Consider the following 23525-nt stretch of genomic DNA (forward strand, 5'->3'; position numbering starts at 1 on the left):
TGCCGTCTCGGTTTCGTGTCTGTGTCGTCTCGGGGTCATCTCTGGCTCGGTTTCATCTCGTTGTTGTCTCGTTTACACAGAGACGACAAAGAGACGACACAGAGATGACAAAGAGTCGTCTCGGTGTCGTCTCTGGGTCTGTTTCGTCTCGGTGTCGTCTCGTGGTCGTCTCTGTTTCGTCGCTTTGTCGTCGTCTCTTTTTCGTCTCGTTGTCGTCTCTGTTCCGTCGCTTGTTCGTCTCTGGTTCGTCTCTGGTTCGTCTCTCTTGGCCATCTCGGGGACGACACACAAATGTTACAAAGTAGACAAAGATTCTTCTCTATGTAATCGCTGTGTCTGGGTCGTCTCGGGGTCGTCTCTCGGTGTCGTCTCTTTGTCGTCTCTGAGAGTTGTCTCTGGGTCGTCTCTTGTGCTGTGTCAGCTATGGTTCGTCTCGGGGCCGTGTATGTGTCGTCTATGAGTCGTCTCTGAGTCGTCTCTGTGCCGTCGCAATACTTTTTTTTTTTTTTTTCTATCTATGTACTTCAATGAAAAAATCTTCCCCCTGCCTGCCTATTATTATTTCAAATGAATTTAGGTTAATTTATCCAGATCGAGTTGTTTTCTATAAACTATACATTCAACTCGATCTGAAATACGGTACTGTTCATGGGGAAGTTTTAACTTATAACAGGAGTGAGCCAGTATATCCATAGAGCACTTGAACTTGTCGCTCCCGGCCATTGCACCTTCCAGACATTTTAATAGAATGACAACATGAGTTTTTTTGAGATTTCCGTCAATGAGCTGCCACCAGTATTATTTTTATTTAATAATGACACTTCTTTTTCTATGGAGGAGGACCATATCAGAGTCTATGATAGTGAATGATGTGAAGTTGGGATCGGCAATGATTTGAGCACATTCTTTTGGATTGGTTAAAACTTGACATCGACTCCTGTTTCGTACGCTTTCGCATATTTTTACCGAAAGCTGAGTTTAAAATGAGTTTATAGATTTCTTTTTCAACCTTTGTTTTCGCTTGTGAATGTTTACTGACAAAAGTATCAATAAACATTTTCATGTAAGCCGTTCGGTCAAATTGTAGGGCTCTATGTATCTTTTTGACCTTGAAACCACTGGCTACCATCAACCGCAATAGCAAATTATAATCCAAGATATTCTGTTTTGGATTAAGGTTGGTAATAAGCTTTTGCTTTGAAGGTGCCCAGTACATACCCCCATCCTCTACCAAAGATATTGTATGGACTCAAAGAATCCTTAGTCACTGGTCTATCTATGCAAGGGAAAACAAAATCCTGTACCGAGTCATGGGGTTCTATCAGTACTGCACCATCAATTACAAAAAACCCTCCTTGCTGTCCATTCTTCTCAACGTTGGCAATGTTGGGGAATTCGAAGCACAAGGATGGTTAAGCCATTTGTAATTACCACACGGCAAACATTATTGAGACATTTCCGACTGGTAAAGGGAATTTAGATCCAGAAAAACTGCATCAGACTTTTCACCAGTGTTATTTTGTCCAGTCGAATCAGTTTTCAAGATACGGTCCGCTGTGGAAAACATACTCACCCCTTATTGATCTTTCTACAAATAGATGCTGATCCACGTCGGTGATCAGACCTATTTCTTCTTTGCTGATTTTTAGAATTAAATTAAATCCATCACCAGATGAGGAGTTGAAAAATAATAACCCAAATCCAACCCAAATTCCAAATAGATTTTATCCGTGTTCTTACAGACAATGTCATATAATGTCAATACATCACTTGCCAAGTACATTTTAAAATAATCCCACCCATTTTTACATCCTTCCTTTGCAATTCATCCCAAACCCTCTTGGCAAATTCATCGTCGGCAGTGGTGCATTGAAGATCATGAAATGCAATCATAAAATGCTTCGATAGGCGGTAATGACACTACATTTAGCCTCGAGGTGGAGTTGTAGTAATCATATGCGTATGTGCGGTTACACGTTAATAAATCACACATTTCAGCATCTGGATAGCGCTGTTTAAGGAGGGGGAAACTATCAAAATTGTCACTTTTCTTTACCTGAATCAATTCGCTTAGGGCCTTGGGTAAAAAACTAAAGGAATCTAAAAAACGAATTTTATTAATAAAGTATGACCATTATCTACAGTTTTCCATTTGAATTCGAAGAGCAGCAACTTCTCAGATGATTTGGGTATTATATTATAGGAAAATGAGCCATCTTACCATGCGTCTTATACAACTCCACCCTTCTGCATACGTGCCAACGCTGGTAAAAGGAACTTCAAATCTTGTATAAAATTGTTTATAAAAACAGGTAGAAAATATCGCTGACTAACGTTTACATTACATGATTGATGGGCCACCCTCCGAAAGTCACTCCCTCCCGATGAAATTTCCTGCCATAAATGATCATGGTCGAGTACCTACCTCTTACCCCTTTCCCCTCATCTACCCCGCTATATATAATTCACTAGTACTCAAGGAGGCATAACCCTCCATTCGACTCAATAATTGTCATAATACTCCAATTTGGAATAGAACCCGACTCTTTTTTCTACAAATATACCCCTCCATAGATAATTCATTAGTATTGAAAGAGGCACATCCCTCCATTCGACTCAATAATTTGTCTTAATACTCCAATTTAGGATAGAACCCGACTCTTTTTCCTACAAATCTACCCCTCCATAGATAATTCACTAGTACCGAAAGATGCATAACCCTCCATTCGACTCAATAATTGTCTTAATACTCCAATTTAGAATAGAACCCGACTCTTTTTACTACAGATCTACCCCTCCATAGATAATTCACTAGTACTGAAAGAGGCATAACCTTCAAACCCATCACAGTGGGAGCTAGGCATTAAGAAAATTAAGAGAAATTGCTGCGTGTGAAAGTATGTAATATCTCCTTTTTTCATCTTCATTAACCTCTTAGCTATTCTCCAAACCCCTCTCCTACAAAATAAGCAATTAGTTTCAGCACATTTGTATATTAGCAAATCGTAGGAAAAAATCGCAGTCAAATTATATTACATATTAGCATGCAGACTATTAACCCGAATCTGATTAATGATACTTCAAAAATCCAGTAACTTCGTATTTATGAGTATATAACAAGTTGATGTTATTCCTATATTTGGCAAGACCATGTTTACACATTAGTTTAATATAGACCATTGTGGACTCATGTTAGTGAAAATTTAATTTGACGCAAAATGGATATAAAGGGATTCTTTTAATAAAACATATAAAAAAAGGTACTCGCAATTCACAATACTCACAATTCCTATTTTAAAGTTGTCCATATTTGAACGTTACATTCAGAGCAAATAATTTACTATAGCTTTGAATGAGATATTCAAAACTGAGATAATTTGCCTTAGTGGGTTATATTATATATAGCTAAATATGAACCGGTAGTTTCTATTTATAATATATTAACATAAAAGTTACGGGTTATTAATACAGGATGTTCGCCCCATATTGTATATCATTGTAGGCCGAGTATAACGTCTTCTGTTTGACTTATACGATGTATACCCAGTTGTATCCCCTAAATAGGCCGAGTATAACATGTTTGGTTGGTTTTTACGACGTAAGCATCGTTGTAAGCGTCAAATCAGCACCTAGCACGCTATTTATATATATATATATATATATATATATATATATATATATATATATATATATATATATATATATATATATATATATATATATATATATATATATATATATATATATATATATATATATATATATATATATATATATATATATATATATATATATATATATATATATATATATATATATATATATATATATATATATATATATATATATATATATATATATATATATATATATATATATATATATATATATATATATATATATATATATATATATATTTAACATTGGGCCGAAATTAATTGTTAATCTCTTAGGTCAATGGAATTGCTGTTGACAGAAGTCTTATGGCCTGCAATCTCACAGCCAAAAATGCCCAATTTCATCAACTTGAAGAACGCCTAAAAATCATCAATGCCAAGTTAACAGCAGACGGTTTGTGTTCATCTGACGGGAATACAATTCAGGTTGAAGAATTATTTGATCTGGTCATTTCTAATCCACCTTATATTCCTCAGTCTGACCTGAAAAATTTAGAGCCGGAGGTTAAACTGTAAGTCAAAGTTTTATGTACTTGAGATTAGGTTACAACTCTCTTCTAAAATCACTTTTTTAGGTGGATAGGACTGACGTACTCCACAAAATTCAAAATTTCAAGATTCATTATATACGTGCTTTTAGTAGATATTACCATATGACAAAAAATGGTACTTTTTTCCATTTCTCGAATGAAAAAGCCGATAAGAACAGAAAAGGTACCATTGATTCTTTAAAAGAAGACTAGAAGTTTCAATTTACAATCGAATAAGGCCACTCCCAAGCTTTTACCACCACTCTTTCTACAATTGGCTGGGAAAAGAAGCAGGTCTCATCGGTTTTCATTACGTGAACCTAAGTAAGTACACTTTGATATATATCAAGTACAGAAAAAGTCTTCGGCTTTTTCTTAGCTGGAACCTAGTATATGTTCTAGTATGTGGAACCTAGTATATGAACCTAGCATATATATTGAAGTTTCATGTTCCCTCTGAAACAAGCGTTTTTGCGACAAATCTGCAGCTGTAACTCACACCAAAAAGGCAAGGTACTTGTATTAGACTTTGACTTTATTTAACATAATAAACAAAAGTCTAAACCCTCAAAAATATAAATCACTACCGTAGGCGAGAAAAAAAATTTTTGCTAACGTGCGACAATTACCAACGTAAACACTCATGGATACATCCTAAACTAATAAATTAATAAAAAACATCCCCTTCTCCGATACACACCCAGGGCAAATTACCTAATTTGGGTAGATCCAAAAGATCTACTCATCCACCGAGCCAGGATTATAATATTACTTAGGTTTTTTCTTGGAGAGAGATCTAAATTTGCTGAAAAAGTAGGGAAATACGAAATTTTTTTTAATTTTTTGATATTTTTGTTTATTGTATATTTTACCTCTCATTCCAGGCAATCCAACGGTCCTATGTCAATTTTAAATTCTTGGTCAACCTGCCTGAGACTCTAGGCAAGCGTGCCTATCCAAAAGCTAACACGCAAGTATTTGTCCAACAAAAGAGTCATACTTACTTCCACCGTTTATCCGTGCCATTTAACCAAACACATGGAAAACTATGGGTTTCACCGTTTGCCTGTGATTCCAGGGGACTTTTTGGTCATGTTTAAATATTAAGACACGGTATTCCACCTTTAGACTACAAGCGTCCAAGCCTATTACGCTTGGCTAAGGTTTCACTTGTTCGCCGTCTGTGAGTCAAAGCAAATTTAGTCACAAATTTTGCATACAAGTCCAGTGGACTCTGTCCTTCACGCTTCTACCCAAAATCAATCCAATCTTTCATCCCTTAATTATATGACTATCTACCTTAGTTCTGCCCTAGGAATGACGTATGGACGGATGATATATAGACTAACCTATCAACAAATGAAATGACATCATTTTTATACAATCCTAAAAAGGGATTGTGCCAGATTTGCCTCTCACTCACTTGAACTATCTGTCTTGGCTTTTTCTACAACTAGCCATGTCTTGATGCCTGCAAACACTTGATTTTAATTCAACGTACTTTTAATCTATAAGGTCATGTATAGCGAATTTCAAAAACGAAGTTTAGTACATGGATAGAACTGAATCTTTTCTATGGATTGATGCCTGCAACTACTTGATTTTAAGTCAACACACTTTTAATCTATGCTGTAAACAAAGACGCAAACAGCAAGACTGAACTCCTCTATGATTTAACAATTCGAGAGTACGAACGATTCTTCCCCGAAAGGCGAGTCACAATTAGGGCACAGAATAAACCATGGGTTACTCCGTCATTTAAAGCAGCAATGGCAGAGCGAGACGTGCTTTATGAGACAAAGCCACACTCTGACGAATATAAACGGAAGAGAAACATAGTAGTTAGACTACTAAAGCAAGCTAGGTGTTCGAACGGATTCCAAAAGTGTGAGAACTAGTCACCCAGTGATCCCAGGAAGGTCTGAACAACTGCACGGAAACTGGTAGCACAGCAGACGCTTAAATACATCCTGAGGGACCATCACTGAGAGACTTTAACCGCAAAAGCACTGAATACACACTATTAAAATAAGTAACGACACCAAAATCCCATCACTAATCTGCAACATAATTGTCATCTCGACACCATCAATACAATTACAGTGTCCAAGTTACAAGACAAACTCAAAAGTAAATAAATTCGGATAGCCTCGTACCCTGGTCAAATTCCTATAAGGCTGATACATGCATGCTCCCACTTACTGGCTACACCATTGGCTACAGTGTATAACCAGTGCCTACTGGAATGCATTTTCCTAGATAAGTTCAAAAAGGCATTTATCACACCAATTCCAAAGAAAAGATCACATACCTCACCATCCGATCTCAGGCCAATTTCAAAGACCCTTCAAAAAGTCTTCAAAGATTTTATTTTACAGTGGCTACTAGCAGAAGTGTAACGCAACATCGTTCCTAGAACGGTTGTTTGTAGTCACGGACACAGTAGACATCTTGATCTGGTATGATTACAACATTATATGATCGAAACAATAATACAAATGAGGCACTAGATTATAATATTCGGAATTAAATTTTAAAAGATTTAGATCTGCTTGATCATGAGAATGTAATTAACGTAGCACTCTACAAGGAAGTCTCGCTGTGTCTCTTATGTAAAATTGCATTTTTCATTTCTGGTCGTCAAGAGTACGTACAACTCAAAAACGGGAAACATCCGACTTCCAAGACATCACGTGTGGAGCTGTCCAACGAAGCAAGTTAGGTCCAATCCTATCGTTACAGTCATCAACCGAATAATGAGGCAACACAAACAGATGTAAAAATTTGCAGATCATCTTTCGCTAAGCCTGCTGCACTTCCTGTCACAACCACCCAATCAGCTCATACCGCTTATTGCAGAGCTTCAACATCAAGCTGATCAAGTGAAGCTCCAGATAAGCGTCAAGAAAAGCTGTGTAATGCATGCCAACTTCCTGAAGAAGAAGAAGAGCATAAATGAATCTGCATCTCTCCAAACAAAGAAATCAGTAAAAGCACTTGGTATCACATTAAGTGATGATCTCTCGTTTGGAGATCACATCAGCCAGATCACAGCAAAGGTAGCTGGTTGTTTAAAATCCTTTGCAAATCTAAGAAGGTTTGGAATGACAGAGCAATTCCTTCTTTCATGCTATTAAACCTATGTAATGCCTGTAATGATGTACGGCTGTCCTGTCTGGTGCCCGTCGCTTACAGAGAAGCACAAAAACGAACTGGAAACAATTCAGAAGGGAGCCTGCAAAATAATTCTCGGGCCGAATTATAAAAACTATGAACAAAGCTTGAGCCAACTCAAGCTCCGAAACCTGGAAGAAAGGAGGCATGAAATGCTGATGAAGTTTGGAGCTGACATCCGGAAGTCCTCAACACACCGAGATATCCTTCCTCCGTTTACTTCAGATACCCACGCACACAAAACAAGGTTGGCAACTCTGAAAGAGGGAAAAAACTGTTGGAGTGCCTGCCTACACACTCGACGACAAGATATCTAAAATCCTTTGTGCCCTACTACGTCAGATGTTACAACGATAGTGTCCTGAAGTAGATGTGATGGTTCATCATTTGTGTTTTTCTTGGTGTTGTGTTTTTTTGTGCTTTTCTTTGTTTGGTGCTGAAATTGACGATACCCATGTTATCGCAGTGTGATAAAGGGAACGAATAAAGATTATTATTATTATAAAGTTGTGTATACCGAATTTCAAAAATGAAGTTTAGTACATGAGTAGAACTGAATCTTTACTATGGATTGATGTCTGCAACTACTTGATTTTAATTCAACGTACTTTTAATCTATAAAGACGTTTATACCGAATTTCAAAAATGAATTTTAGTACATGGATAGAACTGAATCTTTGCTATGGAATGATGACAGAATGTCGACTTTCATTAAAAACACAAAAAAAAGGTCTTCAACTTTTTCTTAGCTGGACAAATGAATTGTAGAGAACAAATCAGAGGGGATCAGGCAGAGTAGTCACTCGAATATGATGAAATATCCCAGAGAAACAGCTTTTCAAAAGATAAGGGTGTTATATTATCTTGTCAAAAGATCTGTTTGTTCCATCATCTTGTATATGAAGATACAGTTTTTGTCAAAAATTTGTTTTATTTTTGTCTTTCGTTGATTACAAAAGCAATTTTTTTTTCAAAAGAGCCTTTCAATGTCTCTCCATGATTGCTCAGTGCCCCACTAGCGGCAACGAAAAAAAAAACAAGAATAAAAAAAAGCGGGACATCACTGCTTTCCCAGCTAAAAGTAATTTTCCTTGTTGCTTAAAATAGGGAAGTGCAATTCTCCTAAATAGGGGTTTTAGTCATGAAAATTCCAATCGTACATTTTTCATTTCAATCCGAGACCATTTCATGGGCTTTTAGACTATTTTTCGAAATTCAAAATTTTTTCGCAATAAAACGTTTACCATTAGCGTTAATCGAATGGTATTGTTCCTGAATCAGCTTCAAATTGCAATTCTTCGTCACTTGACGGTTTCTTTATCAACACGCATTTATAAATTTTTGGTTACTATGGGCTAGAATTCATTCTTACTAGGTTGTAGCAGATTCTACAGCCACGCATTGAAACCATAGGAGGCTGAAGGTATCAGTAAAGGATTCCTGCTCTCCAGATGGAAACACTACAAAATCTGAAAACTACTTTAAAACACTGTCAAATACTTACATCATTTCTTAAGACGTACTTATGAACTGTACCTCCCCCTCCCCCCATTAATGGTCAAATATATACCCTGAATTATATACACACAATACATTTTTTCATAGGCTATCTTGGAATTTTCCTTCTGCGGCACCAAAGACTATAATTAATAATTATAAATAAAAAAAATTCTGCGGCACTTTTAAAAAATTATATGGAGGACTCAACACATCCTGTTAAGGACAGTAAAATTTCGATTGGTTGCCTTGGAATTTTCCTTCTACGGCCCTTTAACGGCGCTTTTACAAAAATAATATGGAGAAGGACTTAACAACTCCTGTTTTAGACCATAAGAAATCGTCGATAGGCTATCTTGGAATTTTCCTTCTACGGCACTTTAACGGTGCTTTTAAGAAGTTATACGGAGAAGGACTCCACACCTCCTGTTTTAGACCATAAGAAATCGTAGATTGGCTATCTTGAAATTTTCATTCTACGGCACTTTAACGGCACTTTTAAAAAATTATATGGAGAAGGACTCCACAACTCCTGTTATAAACCATAAGAAATCGATTGGTTATCTTGGAATTTTCTTTCTACGGCACTTTAACCCTTTTTATAGTACATAAATACCAAAACATGCAGTCTTTTGTGAAATTTCGCTTCTTACCTTAATTTAATCACTTTTGACCCCTAAAAGGACATTATAAATGTCAATTTCCAATTGAATGAGCCCTCACCCATGTTTCTACGGCCACTGCTTCTAGACGAGCGGTTATGGGAAAAAAAGAAAACACATAGGGCTGAGATGATAAGCAAGTTCCTGTTTTAAGTCCTGCGATGTATAATAATTCTATCAGATTTATCACATGTCAGGTTCCACCCCACTTAATTAAGCCATATATCGATGCGAGTCGCTTGTCGTATGCCGACACGCTCTTCGTTTAGCCAATAATCTTGATGCACTCCAGAACGTTGTTGATGTTGTTTGGTATATTGTTGATTATACTTTCGTATATTCATTAGGATTGAGCGTCAGAGAAACATATTAGAAGAATATTAGTTAGCGGGTATATCATGAAAGTACCAAGCAGCGGCGTCATTTCAGTCTGAGCAAAGGTAGGGGGGATAAGCAACCTCTGTGGACCCCCTAAATTGGCCGGCTCACAGTTTTTTAAGAACAATATTTCTTCACAGTGGTTAGCACAGGCCTCTCCCAAAATCAACAAATAATAGTAAGAAGTAATTAAAAAGTATTTAATGAATACAGAAAGAACTTAAGTTGGAAAGTGATTTATGGTTTTATTGCAACACAGGTAACCGACTAGGTCTCATTTTTCCAAAAATATCAACCAAAGCATTGAAATACAACAATTCCATAAGAGCCTTTTCACTAAGTGTCAAAATAAGATCACAGAACCTTTTGCCGTCCAGTGTCAATCTTAAATGAGTTTTAATCAGGCTTAGTGTAGAAAAGAATCTCTCATTACTATCCGTTGTGAAAGACAGCTATGAAGATTTGCATAATTTTTAAAACTTCAGAATACTCTATTGAAACTGCCTTCAGACAATCGCGATGTTCAAAGAAATCTTTTAGCTTATTGGCCAATGAGTCGATATATGTTTTCACAAGATCCATTTGCGAAGCCAAGACAGTTGTGCCAATGTAACCTTTTTTGTAATGCGCTGCTACACCACTAGCTAGTCGGCTAGTATTGATAAAGAACAGCAAATCGACATCTAACACAGAGGTTGACTCTAATGGTGAAAAAGCATTCATGAAGCGGCTTTCAAACTAGGAGCACAATCTGTCTGTCACAAGAAACTAATACCCTCTGAAAGTATTTTTAGTTGAGTCGACATGGTTGCAAAATCAAGTAAGTAGGAAGCTACTTGCTGTGCATGCTTTTGTCTTCTACATGAAGAGTCAGAATTCTGAAAATTTTGCAAAAGGTCTTCAGCGAGGCCGCACTCCATGAAAATTATTTTGTTTTATGAAAGATTTCATCAAAACTATCACCTGTTCGCATGTCTATAATTTTATCTTGTGTACCTGCAATAAGACTAGTAGCTCTAGAGAAAACCAAGTCTTCCTCCTGCAGCTGCTCAGACATAGTTCGCTGCACAATTTTTTTGTCCACTAGATGGAGTACAAATATAAATTCAAATGTCTGAAGTCTGGTTGCGAGTCCGTGGGCCTGAGCTTTCAATTCTCCGTTACTAGATGTTCTGTTAATTGATAAAACGACCTAAATACAGTTGTATCTATTCGGTACTCTGCTCACCGATCTATTCCAGTGTGCCAATCTTGTAGTAGATGATTTCTCTAGCTGAAGAACAATTATGCCAGTGTTTTTCTGATCATTAACAAACAGTTTGTAGTGTATGTTGATATTCACAATGAAACAGCACAACTTTTAAAGAGTGGAGAAGAGAGATGTCATTCATCTCAAGCTCTGAATGGAATCACCCAACACAAGGTTGAGTTTATGAGCATGTCAGCTAATGTAAATTGCATGCGGTGCAATTGCTATAATACGGGCTTTTCCACCTGAAAAGTGGCCACTCAAGACACTGGTTTGGTATTATCACAAGATAAGATAAGACAAGGGTTTATTCCAAAAACAACACAACGCAAAAAAACAAATGACCTTCCATAAGCTAACGCTTGTTCGGAAGTATTTACCTCTTAAAATTAACACTTATAATAACATAATAAAGAGAAAGAAGAGAAAAAAAAGAGAAAAAGAGGAAAGAAAGAAAAATGAAAAAGCAACAAACTTTAACCTCCTTCTGGATGTTGAACATTAGATCCCCTCCCTCCTCCCCCCCCCATCGTAGATTTCTTGATTTAACACTGATTGATAGGTCCGAGTTTACCTTTCAATGCTCAGGTTGCTCTTCTATAGCTTTGCTTTTTTATATTTTCTCCCCCTTTCTTATAAGTAGTTTCAAGTTAAGCCCACCCCTCCGTTGATAAAGCCTTTTATTTGTGAAGTCGAAATATTTGGTCTTTGATTGTTGTTACAATTTCTTTTTAACTCTCTTATTGACAAATCTTGTCCTTCGTCATTATTCTCATTTTATTATGATGTTTGATTCGTGAGATTAATTTAAAAAAATAAAGTTTTTCCGAGGGAAGTAAAGAGCGAGTTGAAACTTAAAACGGACAAAAATATCAACCCAAACTACGGATTCTTATAGAAACTAATTAAAAAAAAAGTTTTTTTAACTGAAAGTAATGACCGACGTTAAAACTTAAAACGAACAGAAATTATTCCGTATATGAAAGGGGCTGTCCCCTCCTCAACGCCTCGCTCTTTACGCTAAAGTTAGACTCTTTCGCATAACTCTATTCTTTAAAACAATGAAAAACTTCAGCGTAAAGAGTGAGGCGTTGAGGAGGGGACAGCCCCTTTCACATACGGAATAATTTCTGTTCGCTTTAAGTTTTAACGTCGGTCCTTACGTTCAGTTAAAAAAAACTTTTTTTTAATTAATTTCTATAAGAATCCGTAGTTTGGGTTGATATTTGTATGTTGGAGATCAACTATGTCTTTGGAGATGGTACTGACCCAAATAGTCCCCGAGGAAAGGGCTGTAAGTTATGTAATTTGCCCATAGTTCATATAGGCTATAGTATTTGCTATTGGGAAATATACATGTTTTTTGGAGGGGGGGGGTTTCGTGGGGAAAAAGTTCGCAGGGGAATGAAAATGTATTTCTTGGCAGGATTTGACTAAGGGTCAGAAATAATAAAAAAAAATTATTTATTTACTTAAAAGCAAGGAGCAGCATTAGAATTAAAACAAGCAGAAATTATTCTACATATGAGGGGGACTGCTCCCTTACCAATTCCTCCTTTTTAAGTTTTACTCTTTGTCACCGTTCTTTTAGAGAGATTGATCAAACAAAAGGACCGTTGAATTTTAATAGATATCAAGGAGGCACACTTGTGCCTCTTTAAAGAGGCGACCCACCACAATGTTAAGCGATTTCCGGTCCTAGCGGTCGCAGAGAGACAGCAGTGATTGCATTTTGTAGCCCAAGCTCTAACTAAGAAACGTGCAAAATTTCACCCCCCTCCGACTTTATCTTCACGGGTTAAAGTGGGCCGGAAGTCTCGACCCTCCGACCACAGCCCCCCTTTAACGTTGTCCGATTGGGCTGAAATTTAGAGGTCAAGTTTTCCTAGGGCCCGGTAGCTTATCCTCGAAATTTCAGATCAATCCGATCACTCCTTCCCTGTTTTCCAAAAAACCAACATAGCCACTTAATGTTCATTGTTCATTTCTCTTCTTTTTGTTTATTAGCCACGCCTAAAGGCCACAGTTGGCAACGGATCCGGGTGAATGAGGACTCATTCGAAGTGGAATTTGACCTGTTAGGGCCTTTTGATATTTTCAGACCGAAATAATTATCCCCCAAATTTACATTTACGAAAAACCTCGTTTTCCTATAAGAGTCCATGTTAATTTTTCCCACCACAGACCCCCTTTTACGTTGTCCGATCGGGCTGAAATTTGGAAGATAAGTTTTCCTGGGGCCTGGGAGCTTATCCTCAAAATTTCAGCTCAATCCGATCCTTCCTTCCATATTTTCCAAAAACCAAATATCAAGTTTTGTGGGGGTTTGCTTGCGTCAAAAATAGATACGAGAGACTAAAATAATATAATGGAGCGGAGATTTGGGGCGGAGAAGTGGCACAGAAGTTGGAGTCCCTCCAGCTCCAGTATTATAAAAGACTATTTGGATTACATCAGACAACTCATTCACAGGTTCTGAAAGGTGATATGGGCCTGTTTTCATTAAAACTACGTAGGTCTATTTTGATGCTTAGATTTTGGTTGAAGATCATTAGGTGCAATGAAGACAGACTAGTAAGTGCTGCTTATTATCAGATGTTGAGCTATGATTCGAAAAGGTCGTGGCCAGCCCAAATTAGGTCATTACTAGAAAGTGTGGGAATGCCTTACTTATGGAATGACGGTCTTGGCTCCCGTGATCTACCAACAAATTTAGTAAGCCAGGTACGATTTATCTTAGAGGGTCAAGAAATTCAGTATTGGCAAGGGCTGGTTTTAAATTCTGCGACATTGAATCACAAAAATCAGGTTAAACCTAGTTTTGGAGAGGAAATTTATTTTAAATTGAATTTACCGGCTATGATTTTATGTCGATGGATTCAGCTTAGTGCGAATTGCCTTCCAATCCAGAGCAGACAAATAGTGTTCGACAGGGGGATAGTACATCCTGATGGTCGGTATGTGTGTCCTCTTTGTAGAGATGAGGACGAAGATTTGGACCATTTTCTCCGAAAGTGCCCGGTGCTCTCTGATTTAAGGGAAAATTACTTACATGGGATTGTTTTGCTGCTTCCAAATATCTTACAAAGTAGTATCCAACCACAATATTTCGTATTGGTGCGTACATAGAGAAGGGATTAAAGAGAAGGAAATGTTTTTACAATTAATTATTATTAATTATATGGAATTAAAGTTATTTTTTTTTGGTATTTTACCAGAAGGTATTTTTCGCTATGTCTGAAGTTAATTTGCTCTGTTGTAATTTTTCTATTTTCATATTTTTTTGTGTATATGGCTCTTGGGCTTTTTGAAATACACGATCTATCTATAACAAGTGTCTCTGTGGTACAATGGTCGCTGTTCCTGACTTTCAGGTGGAAGATCCGGGTTCGATTCCCTGTCAGAGAAAATGTTTTATATACTAAGATAATTTCTTAAACCACATTGGCCTGACATCACATAAAGAAAGAAAAACGAGCAAAAATGTTTTTTTTTTTGCCACAGAAAAATTTGTACAGGAAGTCCGAAAAGAGCTTTCTTATCTAAAAGGAAAAGGTGAAATTACAGATCAGTTGTACAAAAGGTTTTACCCACGCGGTTGCACGTCCCCTCGCTTTTATGGTCTTCCTAAAGTTCATAAACCCGGTAATCCACTTCGACCCATTGTTTCTTCTTTTAATTCTCCTACAGCAAAAATAGGGAAATTCTTATCAGTGATATTTCGCCCACTAATTCAGGCTCAAAAATCCTATATTAAAAATTCCGCTGATTTTGTTTCCAAGATAAAGCAAGTTTCGGTTAAACCAAATACAAGAATTGGCAGTTTTGATGCAGATTCAATGTATACCAATTGTGATCCTCAAAAGGCCGAACTGTTTTTGGAGCAAAAACTTAATTCTAACCCATCTATATCAGAAAATTGTACTCTTTCGAATCAAACACTTCTTTCGCTTACAGCCCTTTGTAACAGAACTTCTTTTTACTTCCATTATAGAGGCATTTTTTATAGACAGAAATATGGGCTTTCCATGGGTGCCCCCTTTTCTCCAATACAGGCGGATATTTTCATGGAAGACCTTGAAGAAAGGGCTATTTTGCAAAGTTTTTGTAAACCTGAATTTTGGGTTCGTATTGAAGATGATATTTTTTATTTATGGGAGCATGGTGACGAGTCTCTGGGTTCTTTTCTTCACTTGCTCAACTCCTTGGATCCAAAACTGAAATTTACTCAGGAATCAGAGATAGAGAGGCGTCTTCCTTTCTTAAATGTTCTGGTGCACCGAAATGATTCATATTTCGAGTTTAGTGTCTATAGAAAACCCACACATAATGACCGTTACTTAAGTTATTCCTCCAATCATTCTCCTGCTGTGAAAAGAGGAGTTGTCACTTCTCTAGTTGATAGAGCATTGAAAGTTTGTTCAACACGTTTCTTGGATTTAGGGCTCAACCACCTTAGAGATATTTTATTTGGGAATGGTTATCCAATTAGTTTAATAAATTCTGTAATTGCAAAATGCATTAAAAGATTATCAGATAGTTCCACAGAAAACACAAATCAAAGGGAAAATTCAGTTTATCTTGGTCTCCCATACATTAAAGGGATTTCAGACCATATTTCAAAAAATCTAAGGAAAAATAACATTTACACTTATTATAGACCCAGTAAAACTATCAGTTCCCAAATTTATCAAGGTAAAGACCCTATCCCAATAGGGGAAAACTCCGGTGTTTACAGAATTTCTTGTTCGTGTGGTCTTTGGTATATCGGAAGAACTAATCAGTTACTAACGGATAGATTAATTCAGCACTCTAGTTCAATTAATAACACACTTAGAAAGCGAAAACAAACCAGAAAATTTTGACTCTGCCCTTGCAGAGCACATTTTTGAAATACCAGACCATGGTATTTTGTTTAATCATGCTAGCCTTATTTCGAATGACAAAGGTATTGTCCAGCACTACAGAGAAGCTGTTGAAATTTATAAATACCAACATTTAGGTCTAGCTTTAAACAGAGATTCATGTGATTTAAGAATAAACGAGTCATATTTCGGTTTTCTCAAAAGAGAAGCCGATACTTTAGTAATCCCTGAAATAAACCTCGAACCACTTTCCCAGTCATCTAATCAAACACGTGAATAACCTCTTAGGTCTCAAAGGGTGTCTGCAAGAAATGCCTTAATTAAAATCCGAAATCAAATGACATAGTTTTCCAACTTATTTAATTGCTGGTTCGTTTTGTTTTTCGAGTAAATGAATTGTTTCCTTTCCTTTGTCAGTTGTTCGCTAGTATCCGTCGATGGCAGTTCATATTTTTTTGGATTTTGTGCAAATCGCAGATATTGGCGAATAACTCGCTTTTATGGTTTTTAGGTAGTTGGTTTTAATTGTTTAATTTTTGGCTTTTATTGATGCATCGTTTCGTTTCGCGCTGAAGAAGAGAGGCGTTTGTCCTCTCGAAATATTCGCTTTTTTTTCAGTATCTTCATTTGGCCTATAAAAACCCCATTTTTGCTCGTTTTTCTTTCTTTATGTTTTATATACTGAATTTAAAGTTTAAAAAAGAAACTCAGTTTCTTTTTTAAATTATTTGAAAAAAAAACTACGTTTTCAAAAGAGTTAAATAAGTAATAAACTGTACAAAAACGTGCAGAAATTATTTGAAAAAAAATACGTTTTCTAAAGAGTTAAAGAGGCTGAGTCACAAGTTCGAACCTTAAAACGTACAGGGATTAGGAGGTGCAGTTGGGGGGCTACCGCCCCCCAAACCCCCGCTTCCGTATATGAAAGGGGCTGTGCCCTCCTCAACGCCTCCCTCTTTACGCTAAAGTTTTTATTGTTTAAAAAAAAAGAGTTGTAAGAAAGTCAAACTTTAGCGTAAAGAGCGAGGCGTTGAGGAGGGCACAGCCCCTTTCATATACGGAAGGGGGGTTTGGGGGGCGGCCTCCCCCCAACTGCACCTCCTAATCCCTGTACGTTTTAAGGTTCGAACTTGTGACTCAGCCTCTTTAACTCTTTAGAAAAAGTAGTTTTTTTCAAATAATATTTATAGAGAACATTAAGATTTAAGCTTAAAGACCGAAGGCTGCGGACGGGGCAGACTCCCTCATATTTTGGTTTAGGCTTCTGCAGTGAGACGATACCCAAACTCCTGCTTGTAGTTATTTTTATTAGATTCAAACTTGATTTGCATATTCAATTTAAGTTTCACTCGTTTTAAGATTTAGTTATTCATTTACATTAATATATATAGTGTGTTTGTTCGCATTGATTGTTATTTAATTTCTGTTCATTTTAAGTTTCATTTATGCTTTAATAGCAAAATATTTTGTTTTCGTTTTAATCTTGATTTTAAAATTTAATTTAATTATTACTCGCCTTAAGATGTATCTATTTATTTATGATATTACTTGTTGGATGTTTTTTGCTATGAGTGTTTATTTAATTTCTGTTCGTTTTGGGTTTCATTTATTCTTTAATCGTAATTTCTGGTCGTTTTGAGTTTTAATTTTAACAGGTATTTTTGTATACTGATCTTTAGTTTAAAATGGCCTTTACTTTTCTTTGAAAAACTTATTATTCGGAAAGTTTTTTTAAAATTAATTTTTGTTCATTTTTGATTGCAAAAAGTTTCAAGTTTTAATGGCATGGGGGGTGCTTAGTGTCCGATTATTCTTGACTTTTAAAAACGGATCTAGAACTTTCAATTTAAATCGAATGAGGATTTTTTCAAAGTATATACGATTACCTCTTTGATAAAAACCTTATATATGAACAATAGACAGCTTGCATAACTTATGGACAGCGATTGACAACAATGAATGGATTGAAAAAATAGCTCCAATAAGGGGGTTTAGACCATTTCACTTGCTGACACAAAGAGATCACGACTGTTTGGAATTGACCTCAATAGGAATTTGTTTGCCAAAGCAATTTTGCATCTATCACAGAGTATGTATTTTAACCTTATAATTGGATAATTATAATAGATTTCCTATGTGTTCTTCCCATACAAAACCCCTTCCCATAAGTTATAAACCCCCCTTAATAAGTTATGCCCCAGGGCATAACTTACAACGCCTACCCCTGGGCCCTGGTGGACTGTGTTGACACCGGAGTTTTTTGTTATCAGAACTTTGAACTATTTTAACAAAATGCCTATCTCAAAATTTTTATCTGATGAATTTAGGGCGTCGAGGAGGGAGAGGGGCTAGTTGACCTTCAATTTCTTTTGACTCTTAAAAAGTGAACAAGAGCTTTCAATTTTCAATTAAATGAGACCTCTCTAAAATTTATACGAGAATTCCTTCCATAAGAAATAATATGAAGGATTCGGAGAATCCTTAAATTACAACCCTTGCCCTGAGGGCTTTGGGGGAGTTGTAATCCTCAAAGACCAGATTTCCAGAACTTAAAACTACGTTTAATAAAATGGATGTCTTAAAATTTTAAATGGATGTGCTTGGGGAAAAGGTAGGCGTGAGAAGGGGGTTAGTTGCCCTCAAATCACTTTCGAATATCACAGAGGGCTGTAGCCCTCGGAATTTCCAATCGAATGAGCCTTTTTCGAAGTTTCTACGACAACGCCTACTATAAAAACCGTATATACCCCCAGGGCATAACATAAAACCCTCGCCCTGAGGGTTGTGGGCGATTGTCCTCCTCAAAACATATTTTCTATGTGGGAAATCAACTCTACGCTGAACAAAATGGCTATCTCAAAATTTTGATTGGATGTGTTTGGGGGAATGAGGGGCGTGGGAGGGGGCTAGTTGCCCTCCAATCACTTTCGACTTTTAAAAAGGGCACTAGTCTTTTGAATTTCCAATTGAATGTGCCTTTTTTGAAGTTTCTACGACAACGCCTTCTATAAAAACCTTATATGCCCCCAGGGCAAAACTTAAGACTCTTGCCCCTGAGGGTTGTGGGGGAGTGTCCTCCTCAAAAACATATTTTCTAACTGGAAATAAACTACACTGAACAAAATGGCTATCTCAAAATTTCGATTGGATGTGTTTGGGGAAATGATTGGCGTTGGGGGGGGCTAGTTGCCCTCAAATCACTTTCGACTATTAAAAAGAGCACTAGCCCTTTAATATCCAATCGAATGAGCCTGTTTTTAATTTTTTACAACAACGCCTTCTATAAAAACCTTATATGCCCTCAGGGCATAACTTAAAACCCTTGCCCAGAGGGTTGGGGGGGAGTGTCCTCCTCAAAAATATATTTTCAATGTGGAAATCAACTACGCTGAACAAAAATGGCTATCTCAAAATTTTTATTGGATATGTTTGGGGGAATGATGGGCGTAGGGGGGCAAGTAGCCCTCCAATCATTTTCGACTATTAAAAAGGGCACTAGCCCTTTGAACTTCCAATCGAATGAGCCTTTTTTGAAGTTTCTAAGACAATACCTTGTCACAAATTTATATATTCCCCCAGGGTATCTCTTAAAACCCTTTTCCTGAGGGCATGAGGGGAGTATCATCTACAAAAATAAATTTTCTCTCTGGAAATCAACTACGCTGAACAAAATGGCTATCTGAAAATTTTGATTGGATGTGCTTGGGGAAATGATGGGCGTGGAGGGGAAGGGGGCTAGTTACACTCCAATCACTTTTGACAATTAAAAAGGGCACTATCCCTTTGAATTTCCAATCGAATGAGCCTTTTTTGAAGTTTCTATGACAACACTTTCCATAAAAACCTTATACGCCCCCAGGGCGTAACTTAAAACCCTTGCCCTGAGGGTAGGGGGGGGGGGGATTGTTCTCCTCAAAAACAGGTATTCTATCTGAAAATCAACTACGCTGAACAAAATAGCTATCTCAAAATGTTGATTAGATGTGCTTGGAGGAATGATGGTCGGGGGGGGGGCTTGTTGCCCTCCAATCATTTTTGACCATTAAATAGGGCACTATCCCCTTGAATTTCTAATCGAATGAGCCTTTTTTAAAGTTTCTACGACAACGCCTTCTATAAAAAATCTTATATGTCCCCAGGGTATAACTTAAAACCCTTGCCCTGAGGGTTGTTGGGGAGTGTCCTCCTCAAAAATATATTTTCTAGCTGGAAATCAACTACGCTGAACAACATGGCTATCTGAAAATTTTGATTAGATGTGTTTGAGGAAATGACGGGAGTGGAGGGGAAGGGGGCTAGTTACACTCCAATCACTTTCGACTATAAAAAGGGCACTAGCCCTTTAATTTCCAATCGAATGAGCATGTTTTGAAGTTTCTACGAGAACGCCTTCTATAAAAACCTTATATGCCCCCAGGGCATAACTTAAAACCCTTGCTTTGAGGGTTGTGGGGGAGTATCCTCCTCAAAAATATATTTTCTATCTGGAAATCAACTACGCTGAACAAAATGGCTATCTCAAAATTTTGCTAAAGGGCACTAGCCCTTTAATTTCCAATCGAATGAGCCTGTTTTGAAGTTTTTACGACAGCGCCTTCTATAAAACCCTTATATGCCCCCAGGGCATAACTTAAAACCCGTGCCCTGAGGGTTGTGGGGGAGTGTCCTCCTCAAAAATATATTTTCCAGATGGAAATCAACTACGATGAACAAAATAGTTATCTCAAAATTTTGATTGGATGTGTCTGGGGAAATGATGGGCGTGGGGGGGGGCTAGTTACACTCCAATCACTTTCGACTATTAAAAAGGGCACTAGCTCTTTAATTTCCAATCGAATGAGCCTGTTTTGAAGTTTCTACGACAACGCTTTCTATAAAAACCTTATATGCCCCCAGGGCATAACTTAAAACCCTTCCCCTGAGGGTTGTGGGGGAGTATCCTCCTCAAAAATATATTTTCTATCTGGAAATCAACAACGCTGAACAAAATGGCTATCTAAAAATTTAATTGAATGTGTTTCGGGGAATGATGGGCGTGGGGGGGGGGGCTAGTTGCACTCCAATCGGTTTTGACCATTAAAAAGGGCACTAATCCTTCAATTTCCAATCAAATGAGCGTGTTTTGAAGTTTCTACGACAACACATTCTATAAAAACCTTATATGCCCCCAGGGCATAACTTAAAACCCTTGTCCTGAGGGTTGCGGGGGAGTTTCCTCCTCAAAAACATATATTCTATCTGGAAATCAGCTATGCTGAACAAAATGGCTATCTCAAAATTTTGATTGGATATGTTTGGGGGAATGAGGGGCGTGGGGGGGGGCTAGTTGCCCTCCAATCACTTTCGACTATTAAAAAGGGCACTAGCTTTTTGAATTTCCAATCGAATGAGCCTTTTTTAAAGTTTCTACGACAACACCTTCTATAAAAACCTTATAAGCCCCCAGGGTACAACTTAAAACCCTTGCCCTGAGGGTTGTGGCGGACTGCCCTCCTCAAAAATATATTTTCTATCTGGAAAATCAACTATGCTGAACAAAATGGCTATCTCAAACTTTTTATAGGACGTGTTTGGGGAAATGATTGGTGCTGGTGGGGGGGCTAGTTACACTCCAATCACTTTCGACTATTAAAAAGGGCACAAGCCCTTTAATTTCCAATAGAATGAGCCTGTTTTGAAGTTTCTACGACAACGCCCTCTATAAAAACCTGATCTGCTCCCAGGGCAGAACTTAAAACACATGCCCTGAGCGTTGTGGGGGAGTATTCTCCTCAAGAACATATTCTCTATTTGGGAACCAATTGTGCTGAACAAAATGGCACTCAGAAATTTTCGATTGAATATGTTAGGTGAAATGAGTAGCATAAAGGGGAGGGGCTAGGTGTCCCATAATAATTTTTGACTATAAAAAAGGGCACTGGAACTCTAAATTTCCAATTGAGTTGACCCCCTTTGAAGTTTCTACGACGACCCCTTCTGTATAAAGTGCCTCTGGGAAAAAAATAATAAATAATAATAATAATAAAACATTATAGCCGTATGGCCTTTACTATAGGCAACGCTACAGCGTTGCCTCTGATAAATCTGTTCTATTCTAATCTATAACTACAATAATTAAAGACTAAAATTATAACTACATCAGGTCTAACTATAACCAGATAACCACTCAGACTACAATCATAATTAAAGACTATAATTAATAATTATAAATAAACAAAAATTATTTTATAAAATATTTTTTTTAATAAAAATAATTAATAATATAATTCATAATTACGACAGACTATATATAGTATTGCTCAATTCTTCATCAATACTTAACAGTATCATATTGGTGAATTGAAGGAGTATCGATACTTTCGATACCTATATTAGCTTTACCTGGAACTCCTTTCTATCATTGTCCAATGTTTGATACCATATTTGATACCATATCATATTGGTGAATTGAAGGAGTATCGATACTTTCGATACCTATATTAGCTTTACCTGGAACTCCTTTCTATCATTGTCCAATGTTTGATACCATATTTGATACCATATCATATTGGTGAATTGAAGGAGTATCTATACTTTCGATACCTATATTAGCTTTACCTGGAACTCCTTTCTATCATTGTCCAATGTTTGATACCATATTTGATACCATATCATATTGGTGAATTGAAGGAGTATCGATACTTTCGATACCTATATTAGCTTTACCTGGAACTCCTTTCTATCATTGTCCAATGTTTGATACCATATTTTATACCATATCATATTGGTGAATTGAAGGAGTATCGATACTTTCGATACCTATATTAGCTTTACCTGGAACTCCTTTCTATCATTGTCCAATGTTTGATACCATATTTGATACCATATCATATTGGTGAATTGAAGGAGTATCGATACTTTCGATACCTATATTAGCTTTACCTGGAACTCCTTTCTATCATTGTCCAATGTTTGATACCATATTTTACCCGTTCTAGCTACGGTACGATGTAGTTCCACCTGTGTCCGGAATGTGGACATATCCGAGGTGATTTTTTAGCCTATATGAACTGCAAATTTGTTTTTATTTGGATCTTCATTATAATAGATCTTTTTTCAAAGAAAATTTTGAGATTTGTTTAGAATAAATCTTTATGTATTGTTCTTTACTTTCTTAATTCATGTAATGTAACAAATATGCTATTGTATTTTCTCTATGCAAAAAAAATGTATTTTTGTACAAAAAAATTATACGAAGGGAAAATACACAAATGTCCTTTTTTTAATAGGTATGATGAACTGGCATGAATAATATCCAACTGCTCTCTTTTTCAGACATCGTTTTTTGCGTTGTTGCGACTTATTGTCACGTTGAGTTATATTTTGTCAATAAAATCGTCTGAGCTCAATTGAAAAAAAAAAAAATTATTATTCAGACTAGGCCTCGGCAGCCAATCATTGTCATGAATATCAATTATCGTCAAGATGTAATTATAACCATTTTTCGCTATGGT

General features: G+C 36.8%; 2 protein-coding genes across 4 annotated transcripts in view; both read left to right on the top strand.

Annotated features, from left to right (window-relative positions):
• LOC148942546 (MTRF1L release factor glutamine methyltransferase-like) overlaps positions 1-23525 on the top strand; it is a 203306-nt gene that overhangs the window by 176868 nt on the left and 2913 nt on the right. For all 3 annotated transcript variants that reach the window (XM_089102749.1, XM_089102747.1, XM_089102748.1), the window contains exon 4: positions 3954-4189. In XM_089102749.1, coding sequence (XP_088958875.1) covers positions 3954-4189 — 236 coding nt within the window. The remainder of the gene's footprint in view (positions 1-3953; positions 4190-23525) is intronic.
• LOC148942547 (trypsin-1-like) overlaps positions 1-23525 on the top strand; it is a 413175-nt gene that overhangs the window by 28276 nt on the left and 361374 nt on the right. The window lies entirely within an intron of this gene.

The sequence above is a fragment of the Artemia sp. Qi Xiang Cuo genome, chromosome 16 (assembly GCF_049724085.1).
Source record: "Artemia sp. Qi Xiang Cuo chromosome 16, ASM4972408v1, whole genome shotgun sequence".
NCBI lineage: Eukaryota > Metazoa > Arthropoda > Branchiopoda > Anostraca > Artemiidae > Artemia > Artemia sp. Qi Xiang Cuo.